General features: G+C 54.8%; 1 protein-coding gene across 1 annotated transcript; it reads left to right on the forward strand.

The window, feature by feature from the left end:
- Positions 1–5,232: 5,232 nt before the first annotated feature.
- On the forward strand, positions 5,233–20,456 carry mamdc4 (MAM domain containing 4). Its single transcript, XM_033048876.1, has 13 exons — positions 5,233–5,531; positions 6,892–7,026; positions 8,123–8,250; positions 8,805–9,027; positions 13,461–13,595; positions 16,119–16,243; positions 16,472–16,562; positions 16,828–16,971; positions 17,468–17,599; positions 18,290–18,417; positions 18,878–18,995; positions 19,857–20,035; positions 20,347–20,456. Exons 1-13 carry the CDS (start codon positions 5,504–5,506, stop codon positions 20,395–20,397), a joined length of 1,617 nt encoding a protein of 538 aa, XP_032904767.1. The 5' UTR covers positions 5,233–5,503; the 3' UTR covers positions 20,398–20,456.
- The last annotated feature ends 1,119 nt before the right edge of the window (positions 20,457–21,575 follow it).

Genomic DNA, 21,575 nt, shown 5'->3' on the forward strand with positions numbered 1-21,575 from the left:
CTCTGCACTGGCACCTTGCTTCAAACCCTGACCCTAATGCACTGAACTTCATTGTCCACGGTCCCCACAGGCATCCTGAGCTGACAAAACGTGCAATGAAAATGCTGCTGTCCTTCACACTAGAGTCTGTTGTACCAGGGCATAGTACCAGGCCTTCAGGTACCAGGGAACCCCCCCCCCCACAGTAGTGACCACGTGCCCCATCTACAGGCCTGCAATACCAGGGCCGTGGGCACTCTGCCCCCAGTCAGTGGTGGCCACAAATGCCTCTGGTACCAGGGCCATGGACATCATGCCCCCTACCTGTAATGGCCACAGGTGTCAGATGGTCCAGTACAGGTGCCTCAGCTGCAGGACCAGGGTCATGGGCACAGGGCTGTTTGTCACTGCTGTGTGTCTTGGTTCTGTGCTGAGCCTTGCTGATCACGCATCTCCCAGGTTATCTCCTATTTTACAACTGAACTTTGGCCAGCCATCCCCAACACAACGTTTACAAGATATCAAGGAGAGATAAAGCAGCATGTTGTAAATCTTCATGTCAAAGACCAATACTACATCTTGTTCTGCTCAAAGATAGGCAGCTCTCTGGGAGGCGCCAGAGGAACTTGGTTCACACACATACACGCACACATGCCCCCACACACATACACGCACACATGCCCCCACACACATACACGCACACATGCCCCCACACACATACACGCACACATGCCCCCACACACGTATACGCACACATGCCCCCACACACGTGTATGCACACATGCCCCCCACACACATACACGCACACATGCCCCCCACACACATACACGCACACATGCCCCCACACACATACACGCACACATGCCCCCACACACATACACGCACACATGCCCCCACACACATACACGCACACATGCCCCCACACACACGCACACATGCCCCCACACACATACATGCACACATGCCTCACACACATACACGCACACATGCCCCCACACACATACACGCACACATGCCCCCACACACGTATACGCACACATGGCCCCCACACACATACACGCACACATGCCACCCACACACATATACGCACACATGCCCCCACACACATACACATGCCCCACACACGTATACGCACACATGCCCCACACACGTATACGCACACATGCCCCCACACACGTGTACGCACACATGCCACCCACACACATACACGCACACATGCCCCCACACACATACACGCACACATGCCCCCACACACATACACGCACACATGCCCCCACACACATACACGCACACATGCCCCCACACACATACACGCACACATGCCCCCACACACATACACGCACACATGCCCCCACACACATACACGCACACATGCCCCCACACACATACACGCACACATGCCCCCACACACGTGTACGCACACATGCCCCCACACACACACGCACACATGCCCCCACACACACATACACGCACACATGCCCCCACACACATACACGCACACATGCCCCCACACACATACACGCACACATGCCCCCACACACATACACGCACACATGCCCCCACACACATACACGCACACATGCCCCCACACACGTGTACGCACACATGCCCCCACACACACACGCACACATGGCCCCCACACACATACACGCACACATGCCCCCACACACGTGTACGCACACATGCCCCCACACACATACACGCACACATGCCCCCACACACATACACGCACACATGCCTCACACACATACACGCACACATGCCCCCACACACGTGTACGCACACATGCCCCCACACACATACACGCACACATGCCCCCACACACGTGTACGCACACATGGCCCCCACACACGTGTACGCACACATGGCCCCCACACACGTGAACGCACACATGGCCTCCACACACGTATACGCACACATGCCCCCACACACATACACGCACACATGCCCCCACACACATACACGCACACATGCCCCCACACACATACACGCACACATGCCCCCACACACGTGTACGCACACATGCCCCCACACACGTGTACGCACACATGCCCCCACACACATACACGCACACATGCCCCCACACACATACACGCACACATGCCCCCACACACATACACGCACACATGCCCCCACACACATACACGCACACATGCCCCCACACACATACACGCACACATGCCCCCACACACATACACGCACACATGCCCCCACACACGTATACGCACACGTATACGCACACATGCCCCCACACACATACACGCACATGCCCCCACGCACGTATACGCCCACATGCCCCACACACATACACATGCCCCCACACACACACGCACACATGCCCCCACACACGTATACGCACACATGCCCCACACACATACACGCACACATGCCACCCACACACATATACGCACACATGCCCCCACACGTATACGCACACATGCCCCCACACGTATACGCACACATGCCCCCACACACATAATCGCACACATGCCACCTACACACGTGTACGCACACACACACACCATGCGCACACGTTCATGCATACACACACACGCCACCCACACATGTGCGTCCACACAGACCCTGCACCTTTACCTGCAAAGCCCCCACAGTCCATACCCACCGTGCAATTGGAAATGTGGAAATATGAAAGACTGCAGTCAGTGGGCACCAGGGGCAGTCGTTGAAGTTGTGCCTCATACAGAGAAAGATGGTTGTGTTATTGGAGGTGAATCATCCTGGCCCCGTAGATAGGGGTGCTCAGCAACCCCACAACCTTGGGGCCACTGTGGGAAAAGTCGGCTAAGGTCCAGGTTAAAGTGGAGTCACAGACGGGGGGGGGGGGGGATGGGTGCAGTTGCTTGGATGAGAGGCACCAAAGCAGCCCTAGGATTGGCATCAGCACCCCTGCTGATGAGCTGATGCATGGACCAGCTCCAGGCTGGGCATTACCAGGGCTGGCAATTGTGTCTCTGATACCGAGTGACACAGCACAGAAACATGCTGACCATCAAGTGTCTCTCCACATTCCTTAAAAACTCTTGTTTGCACTAAATTGGGTTTTATCATAGAAATTACAGCTGGGCAAATGGGTTGAGGATTGGTTGATGGAGTTTAATGCAGATAAAGGTGGGGCGTTGCATTTTGAGAAGTCAAAGTTGGGCTGGGCATTCAAAGTTTATTGAAATGTCTCCCCACCTTCTGTCCAGAGATGCTGCCTGTCCCGCTGAGTTACACCAACATTTAGCTTCAGTGTAAACCAGCATCTGCAGAGATCATTGTTGCTGGGTTGAAGCTCCAGAACCCCCTCCTGTGGGAATGCTTTCATCAGCGGAACGGCAGCGTTTCAAGGCAGCAGCTCACCGCCGCATCAGCAGTGATTGGGGATGGGTGATAAATCTTGGCCTTGACACTAGATGTTGAAAAATGTACAAAGATTATTTTTTTAAACTGTCATAGTTTAAGCAAAGCAATGCAGTTGAGGTTAAAGTTACTGCAGGTGTTGATAAAAACCAAGCTGACAGTGAAATAGGGGTTGTTAAAGATGATTAAAGTTCACCTTTTATCAAAGTGCATGCCGTTCCCTGCTTGCTTTGAGACGCAGTCATTACACAGCAAGAGCTTCCCCATGTCTCTCTGCAATCTTCTGTCACTGCTGCTACTCCCATGTCGTCTCTGGGGTGAGTTCTTGCTCATTTTTAACCCGTCTTTCCTTTTGCTGGGTTTAGGAATGGTCTAGAACGCTAGAATTCTTTAATTTGTTACGTACTCGGCAAGGACTTGAATAGTGTGTGTGTTCTGTTATTTGAACGACACCAATTGTAGAGCGATATAATGGAGGTGTTTAAAGGTGTCAAGCGTCTTTTCCAGCTCCAAGGTCTGGGATGATGGTGGATTAAGTGTCAGGACTTTGTGCCAGAAGACGGGGAAGAGCTGAGGCTAATTGGTTACTGAGACAGATCGCATCAACAATGTGACTGTGACAGGGTGGGTGGATAAAACTGAGGGTGAAGCCACTGGGAAAACGCAATGAGAAGGGTTTGCCTGTCTGGGAGGTGAATGGCAATCTATCTGAAACCTTTAGTGTAACCCCCAGCCATGTTTAGTGATCTTACTTTGCCAGCAGCACCACACACAACCTCCCACTCACTCCACGATGTTGATACAATGGAGCGGCTGGGCTTGTATACTCTGGAATTTAGGATGAGAGGGATACTTAGTGAAACATATAAGACTATTAAGGGTTTGGACACGCTAGAGCCAGGAAACATGTTCCCGATTTTGGGGGAGTCCAGAACCAGGGGCCACAGTTTAAGAATAAGGGGTCGGCCATTTAGAACGGAGATGAGGAAAAACTTTTTCACCCAGAGAGTTGTGAATCTGTGGAATTCTCTGCCTCAGAGGGCAGTGGAGGCCGATTCTCTGGATGCTTTCAAGAGAGAGTTAGATAGAGCTCTTAAAGATAGCGGAGTCAAGGGATATAGATGACTGGCCTGAACTTCTTGGTAACTTCTACACTTCATCTACACTTGCCAGAAAACGCGGTGGCGCAGCGGGTGGAGCTGCTGCCTCACAGCGCCAGAGACCCGGGTTTGATCCCGACCACGGGTCCTGTCTGTACGGAGTTTGCACATTTCTCCCCATGGCCACCTGGGTCTTTTCCGTGTGTTCCAATTTCCTCCCACACTCCAAAGACGTGCGGGTTTTTTAGGTTAATTGGCTTCTGTAAATTGTGTTAGGGTACGGGGTGATCGCCGTTTGGCGCAGACTCGATGGGCCGAATGGCAGTGGGTGGTGAGGAGACAGTGAGGAATGTAGACAGGGAGGGGCAGTGAGATAAGGAGGAGTGGACATGAGCAGTAAATTAGCTAATCATGCTTTTATTGGGCCTGATTTTACACTAAAGGTAGTCTTGATGGTTGCTCCATCTACTGTCAGACCAGAACATTGGGTTAAGCCCTTCCCTGCTAAAGATCACCGCACCATTCTGGTGCCAGACCTATTCCAGCCAGTGCCAGCCCTGGGCTAATGCACTGGGGAGTGTGTACACTGGAATGTGTGTGCACTGGGGGGTGTGTACACTGGTGAGAGTGTGCACTGGGTGAGTGTACACTGGAGTGTGTGTACAATGGTGAGTGTGTACACTGGTGGAAGTGTACACTGATGGGAGTGTGTACACTGGAGTGTGTGTACAATGGTGAGTGTGTAAGTGTGTACACTGGTGAGTGTGTACACTGGGGTGAGTGTACACTGATGAGTGTGTACCCCGGGGAGTGTGTACACTGGGGAGAGTGTACATTGGTGAGTGTGTACACTGGGGAATATACGCACTGGGAGAGTGTGTACACTGGTGAGCGTGTACACACTGGGAGTACTGACACTACACTTATTGTGGGCTAAAGCTGTCTGTTTTCTTGCAGCAATCTCCTGCAATTTTGAAGTAGATTTGTGTGAATGGGAAGTAAATGGAGCGCTGAGTCCCAACTGGACGGTGGGCAGCGGGAACACAACAGACCAGGCCCCAATGTACGATCACACTATTAACGCGAGAGGTAAGGGCACCCCAGTGGTAAACACTTTCCCACTGAGACCAAATACACCTGCACCTTCCACATGTGAAATCACCAACAGTTAAATAATATAATCAGAGTCATGTGTCCGGGGGCAGAGTGATCAGTGTGACAGAATTCCATGTTCAATTACAGAAATACAACGTAATGGCCTAACGTACAGGGTGAGTGTGTACACAGGAGTGGGTGTGTACACTGGGGTGTGTGTGTGTGTGTGTGTGTGTACACTGGGGTGTGTGTGTACACTGGGATGTGTGTGTGTGTACACTGGGGTGTGTGTGTGTACACTGGGATGTGTGTACACTGGGATGTGTGTACACTGGGGTGTGTGTACATGGGTGTGTGTGTACACTGGGGTGAGTGTGTACACTGGGGTGTGTGTGTGTACACTGGGGCGAGTGTGTACACTGGGATGTGTGTGTGTGTACACTGGGTGAGTGTACACTGGGGTGTCTGTGTGTACACTGGGTGAGTGTACACTGGGGTGTGTGTGTGTACACTGGGGTGTGTGTGTGTGTACACTGAGATGAGTGTGTACACTGGGGTGTGTGTGTACACTGGGGTGTGTGTGTACACTGGGGTGTGTGTGTACACTGGGGTGAGTGTGTACACTGGGGTGTGTGTGTACACTGGGGTGAGTGTGTACACTGGGGTGAGTGTGTACACTGGGGTGAGTGTGTACACTGGGGTGAGTGTGTACACTGGGGTGAGTGTGTACACTGGATGAGTGTGTACACTGTGGTGAGTGTGTACCCTGGGGTGTGTGTACACTGGGATGTGTGTACACTGGGGTGAGTGAGTACACTGGGGATTGGTCAGAGTTGATACAACATTAGAATAAATTGTGGGAAGAACTGGTGTCTGTCATCACTCAGTGGGAATCGTTACTCCAGTGAAAGGCTAAACATTCCTGGCGCAGGCAGCCCATAGGGTAAAATAAAATAAGTCTGCCTGGGACAAAGAACTTATGAATTTAAGGATAAATCCAGACACCCTAATCTTCCATCATAAATAAAGAAGCCTGGTGTTCAGTGGAAAGTTACTGAACTCTGGATCACAATAGTTAACCTTGTAAATAACTGCGTGGCTAACCTTGCTTCGATGCTATCAAACATAATTTAATAATACTGCATGTTTTGAATCTGGAGAGCAGGCTCTTCCTTGACTGTTCTTGCCTGGCAAGTTATTGCGAATAAAGTAGTTACTGTTTGATGGCCACTAGCGTCTCGTGCGAATTGTTCCAACAAAATGTCAGTGGAGGCTTGTACATTGAATGTGTTCTCACCGTCTCCGTTACGCTGCCGCTCAGCACTCACCCTGCATCTTCCTTTCCTCACCACAGGTCACTACCTGTTCGTGGGTCCGACGTCAGGGAACCACGTTCAGGCCACTGCCGGTCTCATCTCCCGGCTACAGACAGCCTCCGCCTGTCACCAATGCCTGGCCTTCTGGTACTACATGTACGGCCCCAAGGTCGGTAAGTCAGCAGTCAACCCACTAAACACACCTGGAAACAAGCTGGTGTCCACTCACACTGACCTTCACACTGACCTTCACACTGACCCTCACACACACACTGACCCCCCACTGACCCTCACACTGACCCCCCACTGACCCTCACCCTGACCCTCACACTGACCCTCACACCGACCCTCACACTGACCTTCACACTGACCTTCACACTGACCTTCACACTGACCCACACACACACACTGACCCCCCACTGACCCTCACACTGACCCCCCACTGACCCTCACCCTGACCCTCACACTGACCTACACACTGACCCCCCACTGACCCTCACCCTGACCCTCACACTGACCTACACACTGACCCCCCACTGACCCTCACCCTGACCCTCACACTGACCTACACACTGACCCCCCACTGACCTACACACTGACCCCCATTGGGATCGGACTGCTCGGTGCTGTACCCTCCAGTCCCCCTGGGCAGATCTGGGTAGATTGGACGTGCAGAGGATGTTCCCATTAGTGGGAGAGTCTAGGACTAGAGGTCACAGCCTCAAAATTAAAGGACGTTCTTTTAGGAAGATGAGGAGAAATTTATTTAATCAGAGGGTGGTGAATCTGTGGATTTCTATGCCACAGACGGCTGTGGAGGCCAAGTCAGTGGATATATTGAAGGCAGAGATAGATAGATTATTGATTAGTCCGGGTGTCAGGGGTTATGGGGAGAAGGCAGGGGAATGGGGTTAGGAGGGAGAGACAGATCAGCCATGATTGAATGGCAGAGTAGACTTGATGGGCCGAATGGCCTTACGACCCTGTGCCTGGGCTGGGATGCAGTGACAGAGTGGTCAGTGTGGACGGAGTGGTCAGTGTGGACGGAGTGGTCAGTGTGGACGGAGTGGTCAGTGTGGTCCAGGAGCTGGGCGTGTGTGGCCGTCCAAGAAGATGGGGTCAGACGCCCCCTGCACCCTCTTAGCCACGCCCCTCACTGGCCGCATCCCTGGCCACCCCCCCCCCTCAGACCCTCCCCCATCCCCCCCCCCCTCCCGCCGATCGGTGTCTATGGGGGGAGTATCTGTGAGTGAAGCCATGACCCCACAGGTGACCTGAGGCTGAAGGTGCAGCAGCGTGGCCAAGGGGAGGCGCTGCTGTGGAGCCGAGCGGCCTCGCAGGGCAACGAGTGGAGACGTGGGTACCTGACCATCGCCCCCCAACTCCGATACTTCCAGGTAATGTACCCCAACCCTGACCCCAACCCTGACCCCCAACCCCAACCCCGACCACGAACCCAACACTGACCCCCCAGTCCTGACCCCTAACCCTGACCCCAACCCTGACTCCAACCCCGAACCCAACCCCGACCCCCGACCCCAACCCTGACCCCCAACCCTGACCCGCAACCCTGACCTCGACCCCAACCCTGACCCCGACAATGAACCCAACACTGACCCCCAACCCTGACCCCTAACCCTGACCCCAAACCCCAACCCTGACCCCGACCACGAATCCAACACTGACCCCCAACCCTGACCCCAAGCCTGACCCCCAACCCTGACCCCGACCCCGACTCCCAACCCTGACCCCGACCCTCAACCCTGACCTCAACCCAAACCTGACCCCGATCCCCAACCTTGACCCCCAACCCTGACCCCGAACCCCAACCCCGAATCCCAACCCTGACCCCCAACCCTGACCCCGACTCCCAACCCTGACTCACACACTGACCAGCGTGGCCAGACTCAGTGGTCAGCCCACACTGATGGGCATCTTGTGTTGGTTGCAGTTAATATTTGAAGGGAGCAGGACAGACGGTTCGGGGAGCATTGCCATTGATGACATCAGTGTGGTGGGAGGGAGTTGTGAGCCACAGCAGTTCTGCAGCTTTGAAGCCGACTCTTGTTCCTTCACATCGACGGGAGCCCGGACCTGGCAGCGGGAGAGCGGGGACTCGGGGACAAGAACCAAGAACCGGCCGCCCATCGACAGCACCCTGGGGACAGGGCAAGGTCAGCATAACCCTCCCATCCTCACCGCTGCACCACCCCCACAAACAGAGCACACTGGCCTCTCACACTGGGACAGTGCACACACTGGGACACTACACACTGGGACACTGTACACACTGGGACACTGCACACACTGGCCTCACACACTGGGACACTGCACACACTGGCCTCTCACACTGGGACACTGCACACACTGGGACACTGCACACACTGGGACACTGCACACACTGGGACACTGCACACACTGGCCTCACACAGTGGCCTCACACACTGGGACACTGCACACACTGGTCTCACACACTGGGACACTGCACACACTGGTCTCACACACTGGCCTCATACACTGGGACACTGCACACACTGGGACACTGCACACACTGGCCTCTCACACTGGGACAGTGCACACACTGGGACACTATACACACTGGTCTCACACACTGGGACACTATACACACTGGTCTCACACACTGGGACATTGTACACACTGGCCTCACACACTGGGACACTGTACACACTGGGACACTGTACACACTGGCCTCACACACTGGGACACTGCACAAACTGGGACACTGCACACACTGGGACACTGCACACACTGGGACACTGCACACACTGGGACACTGCACACACTGGGACAGTGCACACACTGGGACACTATACACACTGGGACACTGCACACACTGGGACACTGTACACACTGGGACACTGTACACACTGGGACACTGTACACACTGGCCTCACACACTGGGACACTGTACACACTGGGACACTGTACACACTGGCCTCTCACACTGGGACAGTGCACACACTGGGACACTGTATACACCGGGACACGGCACACACTGGGACACTGTACACACTGGGACACTGTACACACTGGGACACTATACACACGGGCCTCACACACTGGGACAGTGTGCACACGGAGACACTATACACACCGGGACACTGTACACACCGGGACACTTTATACACTGGGACACTGTACACACTAGTCTCACACACTGGGACATGGCACACACTGGCCTCACACACTGGGACACTGTACACACTGGGACACTGTACACACTGGTCTGTGGGCACTGCACACAATATATACAAACAAGAAACTGCAGATGTTACATAGAAACATAGAAATTAGGTGCAGGAGTAGGCCATTCGGCCCTTCGAGCCTGCACCGCCATTCAATATGATCATGGCTGATCATCCAACTCAGTATCCCGTACCTGCCTTCTCTCCATACCCTCTGATCCCCTTAGCCACAAGGGCCACACCTAACTCCCTCTTAAATATAGCCAATGAACTGGCCTCGACTACCCTCTGTGGCAGAGAGTTCCAGAGTTTCACCACTCTCTGTGTGAAAAAAGTTCTTCTCATCTCGGTTTTAAAGGATTTCCCCCTTATCCTTAAGCTGTGACCCCTTGTCCTGGACTTCCCCAACATCGGGAGCAATCTTCCTGCATCTAGCCTGTCCAACCCCTTAAGAATTTTGTAAGTTTCTATAAGATCCCCTCTCAATCTCCTAAATTCTAGAGAGTATAAACCAAGTCTACCCAGTCTTTCTTCATAAGACAGTCCTGACATCCCAGGAATCAGTCTGGTGAACCTTCTCTGCACTCCCTCTATGGCAATAATGTCCTTCCTCAGATTTGGAGACCAAAACTGTACGAAATACTCCAGGTGTGGTCTCACCAAGGCCCTGTACAACTGCAGTAGAACCTCCCTGCTCCTATACTCAAATCCTTTTGCTATGAAAGCTAACATACCATTCGCTTTCTTCACTGCCTGCTACACCTGCATGCCCACTTTCAATGACTGGTGTACCATGACACCCAGGTCTCGCTGCATCTCCCCCTTTCCTAGTCGGCCACCATTTAGATAATAGTCTGCTTTCCTGTTTTTGCCACCAAAATGGATAACCTCACATTTATCCACATTATACTGCATCTGCCAAACATTTGCCCACTCACCCAGCCTATCCAAGTCACCTTGCAGTCTCCTAGCATCCTCCTCACAGCTAACACTGCCCCCCAGCTTAGTGTCATCCGCTAACTTGGAGATATTGCCTTCAATTCCCTCATCCAGATCATTAATATATATTGTAAATAGCTGGGGTCCCAGCACTGAGCCTTGCGGTACCCCACTAGTCACTGCCTGCCATTGTGAAAAGGACCCGTTTACTCCTACTCTTTGCTTCCTGTTTGCCAGCCAGTTCTCTATCCACATCAATACTGAACCCCCAATGCCGTGTGCTTTAAGTTTGTATACTAATCTCTTGTGTGGGACCTTGTCGAAAGCCTTCTGGAAGTCCAGATACACCACATCCACTGGTTCTCCCCTATCCACGCTACTAGTTACATCCTCGAAAAATTCTATAAAATTCGTCAGACATGATTTACCTTTTGTAAATCCATGCTGACTTTGTCCAATGATTTCACCACTTTCCAAATGTGCTGCTATCCCATCTTTAATAACTGACTCTAGCAGTTTCCCCACTACCGATGTTAGACTAACTGGTCTGTAATTCCCCGTTTTCTCTCTCCCTCCCTTCTTAAAAAGTGGGGTTACGTTTGCTACCCACCAATCCTCAGGAACTACTCCAGAATCTAAAGAGTTTTGAAAGATTATTACTAATGCATCCACTATTTCTGGAGCTACTTCCTTAAGTACTCTGGGATGCAGCCTATCTGGCCCTGGGGATTTATCGGCCTTTAATCCATTTAATTTACCCAACACCACTTCCCGGCTAACCTGGATTTCACTCAATTCCTCCAACTCCTTTGACCCGCGGTCCCCTGCTATTTCCGGCAAACTAATCTCTTTCTTTTCACATATCTATAAAAACTTTTGCAGTCAGTTTTTATGTTCCCTGCCAGTTTTCTATCATAATCTATTTTTCCTTTCCTAATTAAGCCCTTTGTGCTCCTCTGCTGGTCTCTGAATTTCTCCCAGTCTTCCGGTATGCTGCTTTTTCTGGCTAATTTGTACGCATCATCCTTCGCTTTGATACTATCCCTGATTTCCCTTGTTATCCACGGATGCACTACCTTCCCTGATTTATTCTTTTGCCAAACTGGGATGAACAATTTTTGTAGTTCATCCATGCAGTCTTTAAATGTCTTCCATTGCATATCCACCGTCAACCCTTTTAGAATTAATTGCCAGTCAATCTTGGCCAATTCACGTCTCATACCCTCAAAGTTACCTTTCTTTAAGTTCAGAACCATTGTTTCTGAATTAACAATGTCATTCTCCATCCTAATGAAGAACTCAACCATATTATGGTCACTCTTGCCCAAGGGGGCACGTATAACAAGACTGCTAACTAACCCTTCCTCATTACTCAATACCCAGTCTAAAATAGCCTGCTCGCTCGTTGGTTCCTCTACATGTTGATTTAGATAACTATCCCGCATACATTCCAAAAAATCCTCTTCCTCAGCACCCCTGCCAATTTGATTCACCCAATCTATATGTAGATTGAAGTCACCCATTATAACGGTTTTGCCTTTGTCGCACGCATTTCTAATTTCCTGTTTGATACCATCTCCAACTTCACTACTACTGTTAGGTGGCCTGTACACAACATCCACCAGCGTTTTCTGCCCCTTAGTGTTTCGCAGCTCTACCCATACCGATTCCACATCCTCGAAACTAATGTCCTTCCTTTCCATTGCGTTAATCTCCTCTCTAATCAGCAACGCTACCCCACCTCCTTTTCCTTTCTCTCTATCCCTCCTGAATATTGAATATCCCTGGATGTTCAGCTCCCAGCCTTGGTCACCCTGGAGCCATGTCTCCGTGATCCCAACTATATCATAGTCATTAATAGCTATCTGCACATTCAACTCATCCACCTTATTACGAATGCTCCTTGCATTGAGACACAAAGCCTTCAGGCTTGTTTTTACAACACTCTTACCCCTTATACAATTATGTTGAAAAGTGGCCCTTTTTGATTTTTGCCCTGGATTTTCCGGCCTGCCACTTTTACTTTTCACCTTGCTACCTATTGCAATATATGTTGGTTTACAAAAAAAGGCACAAAGTGCTGGAGTAACTGTGCTTCAGGACCTGAAATGTCACCTGTCCATGTTCTCCAGAGATGCTGCTTGAGTTACTCCAGCACAGGGGGTGGTGGGGTAGGAGGGGGAGGGGGAGGGGGGCTGTAGCCTCGTCGGGAACCTCTGTGCATGCCGGCCTCAGGCGGTACCACGTCCGTGTGGAGGGGGCAGCACCTCACTGGGGCAGTGTAGAGGGAGAGGGTGGCTCCCTGCTGCTCCCCCACCCCATGCCCTTGGTGGGCCATGGGGGGTTTGGAGGGTGGTTCGGTGGAGGGGGGCTATGGGGGGGGGGGGGGCAGGGCCGGGTCCATTGCCCCGGAGGTCAGGGTTCCCACTGGGCAGACGACTGACCGATGGTATTTGCTGCAGGACACTACATGTTGGCCAACACCAGCCACCGACCACTCCCCACCGGTCAGCGGCTGCAGCTGGTGTCAGAAACCCAAAACCCCCTGGACATCGCCTGCCTACAGTTCCGTGTCCACACCAGCGCCGACAGCCCAGGTAACCCCCCTCCCCTCCCCCAACCTGAACCACCCTCCCCCTGCCCCCCCCCCCCTTCCCACCCCTCCCACACCAGCGCCGACAGGCAAAATGTATAAAAAATCTGACAATGTGCACTTTAACCACATGCATTTTTTTCTATTACAAATCTCAAATTGTGGAGTACAGAGGCAAATACATAAATGATGGGTCTTTGTCCCAAACATTATGGAGGGCACTATATTAACAAGGGAATTAAATGTAACATCTCCAAGTGTACGGATGACACAAAGCAGTGTGAGCTGCGATGAGGATGCTATGAGGCTGCAGGATGACTTGGATAGGTTGGGTGATGCAGTATAATGTGGATAAATGTGAGGTTATCCACTTTGGTGGCAAGTACAGGAAGGCAGATTATAGTCTGAATGGTGTCAGATTAGGAAAAGGGGAGGTGTAATGAGACCTGGATGTGCTTGTACACCAGTCAATGAAAGTATGCAAGCAGGCACGGCAAGCAGTGAAGAAAGCTAATGGCATGTTGATCTTCATTGCGAGAGGATTTAAGATAAGGCAAGGAGGTTCTACTGCAGTTGTACAGGGCCCTGTTGAGACCACATCTGGAGTTTTGTGTGCAATTTTGGTCTCCTAATTTGAGGAAGGACATTATTGCTATTGAGGGAGTGCAACGTAGGTTCAGATGGTTAATTCCGGGATGGCGAGACCGACATATGATGAAAGAATTAGTCGACTGGCTTGTATTCATTGGAATTTAGAAGGGTGACGAATAAAACTGATTGATTGATTGATCGATCGATTGATCGATCGACCGATCGACCGATTGATTGATTGATTGATTGATTGATTGATCGATCGATCGATCGATCGATTGATTGATTGATGAGATGTGATCTTATAGAAACATGTAGAATTCTTAAAGGATTCGACAGGGTAGATGCAGGAAACATGTTCCCCATGTTGGGGGAGTCAAGAACCAGGGGTCACAGTTTAGGAATAAAGGGGAGGCCATTTAGGACCGAGATGAGGAAAAACATTTTCACCCAGAGAGTTGTGAAGCTGTGGAATTCTCTGCCACAGACGGCAGTGGAGGCCAATTCACTGGATGGTTTCAAGAGGGAGTTAGATTTAGTTATTTGGGTAAAGGAATCAAGGGATTATGGGGAGAAAGCTGGAACGTGGTATTGATTTTAGATGACCAGCCATGATCATATTGAATGGCGGTGCTGGCTCGAAGGGCCGAGTGGCCTGCTCCTGCACATGTTTTTCTGTGTTTCCCTGAACCCCCCACTGTCCTTGTCCCCCCCTCACCCTGCCTATTCCCCCACCCCCACCACCTGCTGCATGTCCGTGCCCACACCTGTGCCGACAGCCCAGGTAACGGCCTGACCCCCCACCCACCTGTCCCCGGGTAACCCCCTTCCCCCACCCTGAACACAACCCCCCCCCCCCCCACCCTCATCACCATTATCCCCACCTATCCTGCCTACTCCCTCACCCATGCCCCACTCACACCAGTACCAACAGCCCAGGTAACAGCCTGACCCCCACCCACCTGTCCCCAGGTAACCCCACAGGTCACTCTGCCCCCCTCAGTGAGTACAGGTTTGAGAAACTAAACCTCCCCCTTATCTGACCCATCACAGATAAAGTTAGATCAGGTTGAAGCTCCTCCCCCCCCGGTACAGACCCCTCCCCCGTGTACAGACCCCTCCCCCGTGTACAGACCCCCCCCCCCCCGGGTACAGACCCCTCCCCCCGGTACAGACCCCTCCCCCCGTGTACAGACCCCTCCCCCGTGTACAGACCCCTCCCCCCGGGTACAGACCCCTCCCCCGGTACAAACCCCTCCCCCCGGGTACAGACCCCTCCCCCCGTGTACAGACCCCTCCCCCCGTGTACAGACCACTCCCCCCGTGTACAGACCCCTCCCCCCGAGTACAGACCCCTCCCCCGAGTACAGACCCCTCCCCCCCGGGTACAGACCACTCCCCCCGTGTACAGACCCCTCCCCCGGGTACAGACCACTCCCCCCGGGTACAGACCCCTCCCCCCACGGGTACAGACTCCTCCCCCCGGGTACAGACCCCTCCCCCCGTGTACAGACCCCTCCCCATGTACAGACCCCTCCCCCATGTACAGACCCCTCCCCTCATGTACAGACTCCTCCCCCCATGTACAGACCCCTCCCCCAATGTACAGACCCCTCTCCCATTTACAGACCTCTCCCCCCATGTACAGACTCCTCCCCCATGTACAGACCCCTCCCCCCGTGTACAGACCCCTCCCCCCGTGTACAAACCCCTCCCCCCAGGTACAGACCCCTCCCCCACGGGTATAGACCCCTCCCCCCGTGTACAGGCCCCTCCCCCCGGATACAGACCCCTCCCCCCGTGTACAGACCCCTCCCCCCGGGTACACACCCCTCCCCCCGGGTACAGACCCCTCCCCCCACGGGTACAGACCCCTCCCCCCACGGGTACAGACCCCTCCCCCATATACGGAATGTTCCGGTTCTTGCTCCAACAGGTTCGCTGGACGTCTACATGGAGGAAGACTTGGAGACGAAGCGTCTGGTCTGGACCCTGGACACTGGCCCGCTCCAGACGTGGACCCTGGCCAGAGTGGGGGTGCACACGGCACACGGCTGGAGGGTAACTGACCGGTAGCGCCACACCACCCTGAGCGTCCACACCGCCCCTCCCCCTCCCCTTCACACGACCCCCATGCATCATGATCTGGCCAGAGTGGGGTGCACATGTCTGGAGGGTAACTGACCGGCACCTCCACCGACAGTGCCGACTGGGGGCGGGGGTTATTGGGGGTGGGGGCCACTGGGTCACTGCCAGTCACCAGTGCTGACCAATACTCTGTCCCTGCAGCTGGTGTTTGAAGCGGCCGGAGGCGGAGCTTCCTCCTCGTACATCGCGATCGACGACCTCGTATTGGAACCCTCGCGGTGTCCGCGTCCGGGTGAGTGACCCCAACCACTGACCCCCACACCCTCCGACCCCTCACCCACCGACCCCCTGACGCAGATGTGGGTGGAGGATGGGTGGGGGGAAGGTGGCAGGTGAGTGGGTGGGGGAAGGGTGCCAGGTGGGGAATGGGTGCCAGGTGAGTGGGTGGGGGAAGGGTGCCAGGTGGGGGATGGGTGCCAGGTGAGTGGGTGGGGGGATGAATGGATGGGGGATGGGTGGGGAGACACTGGTCAGTGACCCTCCCCCTCTCTCCCCAGGTACCTGTAACTTTGAGGCCGGACTATGTGGCTGGAGGAACGTTCTGAACCAGATGGACACCGTGGACTGGAACTGGAGCAGCAGCTCGGTGCCCGGTCACTACAAGACTCCGGCTACTGACCACACCCTGGGCACCCCTGAAGGTGGGTGGGCACCCTGCCTCACGCACTGGTCAGTGGCCAAACTCGGGCCGGCTCAGCAGCAAAACTGGCAATAGGCAGGTGGGGCTGGCCCACTGTGACCAGGTCAGGGGTCAGTCTGATCAGGTCGGGAGGGGCAGTGGGAGAGCATCTCTCTCCCCATCTCCCCCCCCCCCTGTTCCCACCTCTCTGGGGGTGGGGGGGTGGGAAAGGACTTGGGGGGTGTGAGCATAAAGGGGGGGGGTGAGGGTGCCGGCCGGTGTAGCACCCTGGGGTGCCGGTCCAGTCATCTTCACCCTGGCCCGTGGCAGCCAGGCGGGGCACCGGGACCCAGCTCCTTCGTGTGGCCAGTGGCCGGAGGTACAATGACCAGTCCGGTGGACACCGTTCCCTCGGCCTGACTGAACAGCCTCTGACCGCTGTCGTGGTGTCAGTCGGAGGGCGCGGGGTCAAAGCGCACGGGGGTTCTATGTGAATGAAGGACCTCCTCTCTCTACAGGTCACTCTGTGTTTGTGGACATGGCGACGGTCAGCGTCACAGACACCGCTCGGCTCCTCAGTGAACACCTGCCGCCCACCAAGGGCTCCTGCCTCACCTTCTACTATCGCACCAAGATACCCCAGCAGCTCGGTGAGACCCCCACCCCCTTCCTCCCCCTCCACCCTCACCCCCTCCCTCCCCCTCACCCCCTCCACCCTCACCCCCTCCCTCCCCCTCACCCCCTCCACCCTCACCCCCTCCCTCCCCCTCACCCCTCACCCTCACACCCCCCACCCTCACCCCCTCCACCCCTCCACCCTCACACCCCCCACCCTCACCCCCTCCACCCTCACCCTCTCCACCCTCACCCCCTCCACCCCTCCCTCCCCCTCACCCCCCCCCCTCACCCCCTCCCTCCCCCTCACCCCCCCCCCCCACCCCCTCCCTCACACCTCCACCCTCACCCCTCCCTCCCCCTCCACCCTCACTCCCCCCACCCTCACCGCCTCCCTGACCCGCGTGGACAGTCCCGTGTGTGACCCGCGTGGACAGTCCCGTGTGTGACCCGCGTGGATGGTCCCGCGTGTGACCCGCGCGGACAGTCCCGCGTGTGACCCGCGTGGACGGTCCCGCGTTGACGGTCCCGCGTGTGACCCGCGTGGACGGTCCCGTGTGTGACCCGCGTGGACAGTCCCGTGTGTGACCCGCGTGGACAGTCCCGTGTGTGACCCGCGTGGACAGTCCCGTGTGGACAGTCCCGTGTGTGACCCGCGTGGACGGTCCCACGTGGACAGACCCGTGTGTGACCCGCGTGGACAGTCCCGTGTGCTTTGCCTGCAGCGCAAGGGCCACTGAAGTTTTTCCAGTTGGTCGCCGACCAGGAAACGACCCTGTGGGAGGCCAAACATGGAGCGAACGACCAGTGGCGGGGAGTGAACCTAACTGTGGCGAGCGCAGAGTCCTTCCAGGTCAGCACTGGTCACGTCCTTTCACCCCCACCCCACCTCCGGGGGGTGCGTGAGGGGGAGGGGAGGGGAGGTGGGAGTGGAGTGAGGAGGTGGGGGGGATGGAGGTGGGGGGAGGTAGGTGGGGGGGAGGAGGGGGTGGGGTGGAGGTTGGGGGGAGGAGGGGGTGGGGTGGAGGTTTGGGGGGGAGGTTGGTTGGGGGGGGGGTAGGTTTGGTGTAGGTTTGGGTGGGTGGGGTTTCGTTTGTGGGTTTGTGGGGGGTGGTTTTGTTTGGCCTGGATGTGGAGGCTCTTCGGTTTGGGGGTGGGGGCTTTGCGTGGGTTGGTGTTCTGGTGTCGTTATGGGTTTGGTTGTGGTTTTTGGTTGCTTGCGGTTGGGGGCGGCGGTGGGGAGGTGTGTAGGGGAGGGGGGTAGAGGAGGTGGGGGGAGGCTGTGTGATGCTGACGGCTGTGTCCCACCTCAGGTTGGGTTTCTGGTGAAAAAATCGAATGCCGGGGAGACGGGGTACATCGCCATTGACGACGTGGATTACCGGCCTGGCGTCAACTGTTTCGGCGTGAACACGGACCAGGCTGTCGGGGGTACGTGGTGTTTCATCCCATTCCCTCTCCAGCCCAACTCGGGACCAGCGAAGGTCGGCACAAAACGCTGGAGTTACTCGACAGGACAGGCAGAGTCGAGCTGGGGCCGGCGACTCCCCTCCGCGCTGACTGCGGACCTCGGCCGACACTCCCGTCCGCGGACCTCTGGATAGAAGCCTCCTTCACGCCTCCTACACATTAGACTTTTGCGCTGTGGTTGGGATGGATGGGAGCGGGGAGGAACAAATTACCTCAAGTTTGCCTTGAGTGAACTGAGTCCTCGCCGTACACCGAGTTTTGTGAGTGGGTGGATCCCAACTTCAGCTCAGCCAACGTCGGTCACATTATCCGGACAGGCGGCGGGGGATGAGGAGCTGAGGTGAGGCATCGGTGATGCTCTGGAATCCTAGTCTGCCGCCGCCGAGCAGCGGGATCGAGGAGGCAGCGCCCGACCCGGGGAGTAGAGGTGTCAGTTCTTCCAGCGGCGACAGAGGCACTAGTTACTGCGGGCCGTTCACCTGTCGGCCGCTGACTCCTCTCTGGATACCGGGATCCAAACACTCTCACAAAACGCCAGTGTAAGACGAGGACTCAGTTTACTCAACGCAAACTTTAGGTCATTTGTTCCTTGCGCCCGCGGAAATCTCCAGCGCGGTCGAGACGAGCGAGGGAATTCTGAAGTTGTATTGAGGACATTTTCTCGACTCCTAGAAGCAACGAGCCATGGCTTTACCAGTGGTTGTCTGTCTAACTGAAACCTCTCTCCCCCACCTCTCACTGTCTCCCCCCCCCCCCCCCCCCCCCCCCCCCCCCTGTCTGGGGAGTTTGTGCTGACTGGTATGTGTGTGTGTGTGATGACAGGTGCGGGCAACACTGCTGGAATTGTTGTTGCTGGGATCCTTGTTGTGGTTCTGCTGCTGGGTCTCGCTGTGGCCACAATGTACTGGTACAAAAACAGGAGCGCCAGCTTCGGTCGGAGCCTGAACGAGCTTCGGGCAACCTTCGGCTTTGACAATATCAGCTACCGAAACCGTAACAAGGTACTGTGACAACGGGGCCAGGGGGGGGGGGGGTGTGGGGGGGGGGGGGGGGGGGGGGGGGGGGGGGGGGGGTGGAAGGGAGGGTGAGGAGCGAGGGACCAAGCCGTAAGAAGGCGGGGGGGAGGGGAGGGATGGAGGTTCGAGAAGGAGGGAGGGAGGGGTGGTGGAGGGTGGGGTTGTCACTGCCGGAGTGGACGTGTGGCTGGGATGTGGTGAGCGGTCGGGGTGCAGGTACACAGACTGAGTCCCAGTGTCCGCTCGCCCCTCTCTGTACCGACTGGAACTGAGCTGCTGTTGTCGGTCACACACAGGACACGGTGCCGGTGGAGACGGTCCGGGGCTTCGGTGTGGCTGATCCATAGTGACCCTCGCTGGAACGATTCATGTCCGCTCTTCAATAAAACATCTCCGTGATAAAGAGTCTGCGCGTCTGAGTCCTTGCTTCACAATGGTTTGTGTGAGAGAGAGAGAGTACAGAGGAGATTTACTAGAATGTTGCCTGGGTTTCAGCAACTAAGTTACAGAGAAAGGTTGAACAAGTTAGGGCTTTATTCTTTGGAGCGCAGAAGGTTAAGGGGGGACTTGATAGAGGTCTTTAAAATGATGAGAGGGATAGACAGAGTTGACGTGGATAAGCTTTTCCCATTGAGAGTAGGGAAGATTCAAACAAGAGGACATGACTTGAGAATTAAGGGACAGAAGTTTAGGGTTAACATGAGGGGGAATTTCTTTACTCAGAGAGTGGTAGCTGTGTGGAATGAGCTTCCAGTGGAGGTGGTGGAGGCAGGTTCGTTTTTATCATTTAAAAATAAATTGGATAATTATATGGACGGGAAAGGAATGGAGGGTTATGGTCTGAGCGCAGGTATATGGGACTAGGGGAGAATACGTGTTCGGCACGGACTAGATGGGTCGAGATGGCTTGTTTCCGTGCTGTAATTGTTATATGGTTATATGGTTTGCTGGTCGAGACCTCTCTACTCGGGTTAGGTCACCTGCAGGTCACTTAGTGACCATTGGTAAAGTGGCCTGTCATACACGGGTCAGCACGTCTGTCGGGGGACGGGGTGGAACATGAGCGTCGGAAGGAGGGGACGGGACATATCTGTCCCGGCTAGCGGGGAGATTACTAGAAAGTGGAGACATCAAATATTCATGATGTAGGCTGTAAACGACCGCTGCTCCTCCAGTTTCCTCCCGGCAGAGGAAGCTCAGGTGGGTTGTTGTCCGGCCGAATGACTCCGGCACTCTGTGTGTATGCGTGATGCTGGAGCCGCCATGTTACGCGGGTTTGATAACATAGACAATAGATGCAGGAGTAGGACATTCGGCCCTTGGAGCCAGCATCGCCATTCAATATGATCACGGCTGATCATCCACAATCAGCACCCCGTTCCTGTTTCTCTACATATCCCTTGATCCCGTTAGCCCGAAGAGCTAAATCTAACTCTCAAAACATCCAGTGAATTGGCCTCCACTGCCTTCTGTGGCAGAGAATTCCACAGATTCACAACTCTCTGGGTGATTTTTTTCCCCCTCA

Source organism: Amblyraja radiata, chromosome 32, assembly GCF_010909765.2.
Source record: "Amblyraja radiata isolate CabotCenter1 chromosome 32, sAmbRad1.1.pri, whole genome shotgun sequence".
NCBI lineage: Eukaryota > Metazoa > Chordata > Chondrichthyes > Rajiformes > Rajidae > Amblyraja > Amblyraja radiata.